The sequence below is a fragment of the Primulina eburnea genome, chromosome 18 (assembly GCF_022965805.1).
Source record: "Primulina eburnea isolate SZY01 chromosome 18, ASM2296580v1, whole genome shotgun sequence".
NCBI lineage: Eukaryota > Viridiplantae > Streptophyta > Magnoliopsida > Lamiales > Gesneriaceae > Primulina > Primulina eburnea.
The window spans coordinates 4,970,269-4,975,702 of NC_133118.1; the positions used below are offsets into that span (position 1 = coordinate 4,970,269).

The 5,434-nt window shown below is 34.7% G+C and overlaps 1 protein-coding gene across 1 annotated transcript; it reads left to right on the plus strand.

Annotated features, from left to right (window-relative positions):
- Positions 1-233: 233 nt before the first annotated feature.
- LOC140820196 (uncharacterized) lies at positions 234-4,686 on the plus strand. The gene is given in 12 exon segments (XM_073180525.1): positions 234-858; positions 949-1,003; positions 1,124-1,223; positions 1,329-1,536; positions 1,783-1,836; positions 1,932-2,071; positions 2,302-2,654; positions 2,657-2,871; positions 3,049-3,163; positions 3,247-3,296; positions 3,480-3,626; positions 4,189-4,686. Coding segments are annotated over 12 exon segments (2,169 nt in total). The 5' UTR covers positions 234-354; the 3' UTR covers positions 4,417-4,686.
- Positions 4,687-5,434: the final 748 nt, after the last annotated feature.

Here is a 5,434-nt window from a genome sequence, read left to right on the forward strand (position 1 = left end):
ACCCAAACTCGCCGGAATCGACATCTTGTTATCAGTCGTTACTTTCCGATACATACTAGATAAACTTTCGGATTAATACAATAACATGCAAATCGTACATTAAAATATTTGTTGGTAGAATCGAACTTCGGACAATTTGTTAAATTTTCACTAGTTCCACCGAGTCGAACAACAATTCAAAATCGATCTCTTTCTCTTTCGCGGTTCCAAGTAATCCGCCCTTCTCGAAATTTGAAAATTTTGGCGCTCAAAATTCAGAACCCTAAATCTCCCCCCATTTCAAAAGATATCCACCCAAATTTGCCAATCGATCAATCAAAACCCTACTTCTCCTGTCTCCCGATCATCACTGATATGGACAGCGATGAAGATTTCCAGTCAATCCTACCCCAAGAGGAACCATCTCTGCAAATTCAAAGCCGGAGGCTTAAGCGCTTAAAGAAATCCAATCACAAATCACCGGCGAATTCCTCACTCGAACCAACGGGTGACCCCCTTCTACTTTCTTCAGCTGATTTCTCGAAGTTGGACCTTGATTCCAACGATTCGAATTCTGCTGACGGTCTATTACTACATCAAGAATCTGTCCCTCAAGGAAATATCGACGAGAATGAGAATGCGACCAAGGATAATTTGGATGTTGGATCGAATGCAGGGGTCAAGAAGAAAACTAAACGGGTTCTGGAATTTGATGCGGAACATGTAGGGGATGTTGGAGAACGAAGCATTTATATTGAGCCGGAGAAGGAACAATCTTCTGAAGAGATTTTTCCCGAGAAAAAAGGGAGCGAGAAGAAAAATAAAAGAAGAAAGAGCCATGATACTGACAAGCCTGTAAACAATAGGAGAGAAGAGAAGGTAACAGCATTTTGTGCTTGCCACTCTTTGGTTATGCTAGTTTGCGTAGAATTTAAGTTGGAAACTCTTTTTGTTACTTTGATTTCACAGGAAAGAAAGGCTTACCTAAAGGAACTTCACGCTGAATCTCAGAGACTATTACGAGGTTTGACTTCTTTTTTAGTGTGTTGGAGAGCTATGCTGGCGATATTACTTTCCCATCCTTCTTTAATTAATTTGTATTTTAAAAAAAATTGATTTTCGTTTCTGGTTGATGTCCGGTTAGAATCTAGTGGTGCGGCATTTAAACCGACTCCAGTCACAAGGAAGCCCATATCATCAATCCTGGAAAAAATTCGGAAGCGAAAGCTTGAATTATCAAAAAAGTAGGTTTATTTTGTCATGTTCTCCTGTTATGTTTGTGCAAGAATCTTTAGATTACAATCTGTGACGGCCATTATGATTTTTTGACATCATTTCTTGTGTGGCAGATTCAGCATTGCGAATGACCAGACTCGCTCTGAAGATGACAACAGTTTGAGAGAGAAAGTAGATTTTGAAGTTCCTAATATAAATGAAATAAAAAAATTTGAAAAGGACATGGTAACATCTGGCGTGGATGTGCAGAGAAGTTTAATTCCTCCCAAGTTGGATGGATGTGAGGATGTGAGACCGATAAACCATGAGGATGTTAACAAGGTTGTGCAGATATATCAGTGTGTTGCATTATATATTACTCGAAAAATATATATTTTAATTTTTTTTTGTGAAGCTAGTTCGCTCATGCATGTGGCTTCGGATAGAAAGTACTCCACTTTTAGTCCTGTAAATGTACGAGAATGAAAATGGGAAGTCATTGTATGATGATGATTCTTGACAGTGTTGTGCCTTTCATGTGGTGAAATCATGTGATCTAAAGAAATTGTTGCTACAATTTTGCTGCAGGCGTTAAATCAAGATCCTATACTCCCATTTCGAGCTCCGTTACAAGATACTGAGGTTAACATCAGAGTGTTTCTGTTTGAAAAAACTGAGGCTTCTGTTGAGACTGTTTTTACAAAAGTGTTGAAATGCATTTTGGTTTCAACTTGCAGGAACTTTTTGATGACTCACAATCAAATGATAATGTGGTTGAACCAGACTCGGAAAAGCAGAGTGGTCCTCTGGACGAGAAATTTGTTCCATCTGCACTTGATATCAACTTGAAATTTGATTCTGTTCCTACGGATGATAGGTAATTGGGTTTCAGGGTGCCCTTCTTTACTGGTTTGAGACAAATGGGATTTGATAAATTACTTGTCTGGTGGTTCTAAGTTTTATTGTACTTTGTGGAGTAGCAGTCTTGATGCATGAATTTTTGACATGGCATGTTCTTGCTGTGTTGCCTCTTAATTGTGCTACTATAATAAAGTTTCTAAAACTGGATATTAGCACCCAAATATTAACAGTGATTAGTATTTCCAGTTCTTCAGAAGATGAAGACAATGACAAAGAAAATGTTGATCCCATTCATATATTTCCTGGTGGCTCCTCTGCAGTAGGGGATTATGTTAAAAACTTTGTTGATGATGAAGCTGAGGAAGAAGATGACAGTGATCATGACCCAGATCTCTTACATGAAAATGAAGAAGGTGAAGATGTTGAAAATGATGAGGATCTTGAAGATATGATAGCAACTGAATATGAAGAGAGGCCAATTGATAAGGAAACACGCAATACACTGCATCAGCAGTGGCTTGAACAACAAGATGCAACGGGAACTGATAATCTTCTGCAGCGATTGAAATGTGGTCAGGGAATCAGAGACACAATTTTGCCAGACAAGAACCTGAAAGTGATGAGGATGATGAAGGATTTGATGATGATGAGGATGATGAAGCACGAGAACAAATGGTCCCAAGGAATTCTGCTCGAGTAACTACAAGAATGGCGAAGCAAATAATTTTACAGATGTTTTCTGATAAAGAAGATGTTTATTTGTCAGATGATGAGGATACACACGGACGAATTGCAAAAGAGTGCCTCATTAAAAATGTGAGGAGCATGTTTTTATATGATGTTAAAAGTGGTTAACAGATTTCAAGAGTTTCCCTCTCCACACTTCGAATGATAAAATGTGCTCATTACATTCAATATTATTTTATTTACATTGTTTTCAGCTATATAAGTTTGTTCGATTAAAAGTTGCTGAGCTTTTTTAAACATCAACAGGAAGCGAAGGGCACATCGGAGTCACCAGTTGATGATGAAGATTCCTGTGAAGTTTTTGGTATCATAAAGAAACTTGATATAGCGACTGGGAATAAGAAAAAACCCAAACCATCATGTAAAACGTGGACTTTGAATGTCAAATATCATTGATATTCTTAAATTTTACCGTGTCCCTTATTAGTAATTCATTACTTGCAGCGTATTTTGATACCGTACTGAAAGGAGGAAACAGCAACTCCTCCTCCAAGGTAACCTTAATTTATGCCAATCCGTATAAACGGATGCTATAACCCAACAATAAAATAAGGTCATTATATAACAACAAAACACTTGAGCCTTAAGTGGTAGTATTTTGTCAAACTTTCTTGCTCATGTTTTTTTTAAATAACTTGCAAATATATAAGATTACTGATCACAACTTTTTCATCCAGTCATCTTTTCTAGGACGAGTATCAAACCATCCAATTCAATCATCCAATAAGCAGGGGTGTGGAACAGTTCGATCTTTCATATTTGGTAGGGATGACAGCAGCAGTAGCTGGAGTTCTATCACTGTGTCTGAAGATACTTCAGATTCAGTAAGTATATTCATTCTCGTGAGTTATACCAGAATCGCAGCCAATTATACATGCAGTTAACTAGAAGGCTACATTTGGTCAATTGAGATTTCTTCCTTATCTTACTCCATTTCGACAATATTAGAATATAACGACTAAATTTATTCAGTTTAGGGAACATTATTTAATTTTCACTTCGAAGTATTAATGATTGAAAGCAGTCTAAATAATTCATATTCGATGGAATTTAGTTGAGCTTCATTTTAAAAAATCTCTTTTCACTAGTACAATGAATAAAAATTCTGTTATGAACTCTTGTTTTCAAAACACAATTTACTACAAATAAAGAAGCATGAAATTTTATGATGAAAAATTGTACCGTGATGTAAAAACACATACTCTAATGGTAGAATAATACAAAATGTCGATAATTTAGAAGCAAAATTCCAATTTTCTATCTGATGTAATTTGAAATTCAACTTTTTCATTAGTAAATAAAATATTTACTTTTGCTTAATAAATTGTGCACCAAAATCATTGTCATTTGAGTTTCAATGATGTCAATTTTTTTCTCGCCTTGCAGGTTTCTCGAGAGATCCAACCGACCAGGAGTTTTACAGCTAAACTTAGCAGCTCACAGACCAAGTTTAGCAGTAAAAACATAGACACTGCTGCTTCTACAACCTCATTACTCGAAATCTTGAAGCGACCATCATCGCGATCCAATATCTGTAACCAAGACACCACAGTTGATCTGTCAAAGAGTATTTTTTCTTTGAAAGTTCCAAAGACAACAATGAAGATACAATGAAGAAGTTAACTCAACAAGGCTGAAATCTATGCTGCACTGGGTTGAAACAAATAGTTTAGTTTTTAATCCATTAGATTATAATATTCCCCCATTATTTTTCTTTTTTCCTTCCTTTTTCTAAATTTTGTCTTTAATATTGGTGGTCCTCTTACACTACCAATCATAAAACAGTGTTTATCTTTTATTTCTTATTAGTTCGTCAAAAAAGGTCTTTGGTTCTTGCCATTTTAAAGTAACCAGTGTTTCTGAAATATGGGTAATGTTAATTTTTCATTTTGAAGATGAAAAATGACTTTTTACATGTGTATTTGAGCGTATTCAAATATATTTGAGAGAGTCTTCTGTACAAGTGTAGCGTAGAAATCACCGCAAGTGTACGGACTCGAGTTTTAGTACTCAATTAATTTGTGGTTACGAGTGTACGGAGTCGAGTTTTAGTACTTAGTTGAATTTGAATATCGTCAATAATTTAATCTTATATTAAAGTATTATAATTGAAATAATCTTAAATTTATCTAGAAAATCAAACATAAGATTTGAAAAATAGAAACAAATGATTAATAATCGGAAAGAATAATAAGAGGAAAATCAATTAGAGATCAGTGTTATATGTTTGATATCACTTGACAATTATGCTCTATTGTTAATTTTTACCAATATTTATATCATAAATTCTTCTAGTTTATCAGCTAAGAATTCTCAATCATTTCAACTTCATTTTCCAAGTGATAAATAGAAATTTATTAGCAATATCAATTGTATCGGTATTAAAAATCAAATATCAAACACTATAAGTCGCACAATAATTTTGGTGATGGCTTTAATGGAGTTATAGGTTTCCTGAATTCTATAAACGCTAAAGATATATTTTTCAATATTCATATTCAAAATCTCTTTTCTCGATTGCTAGATTTCAAAAAAAAAAACATAACGATTCATTTAGTGGTCAATTAATTGAACACAAACAAGTCAGGAAAACACAAATAAACCGAATGAAGGATCAAAATGTATAAATCAA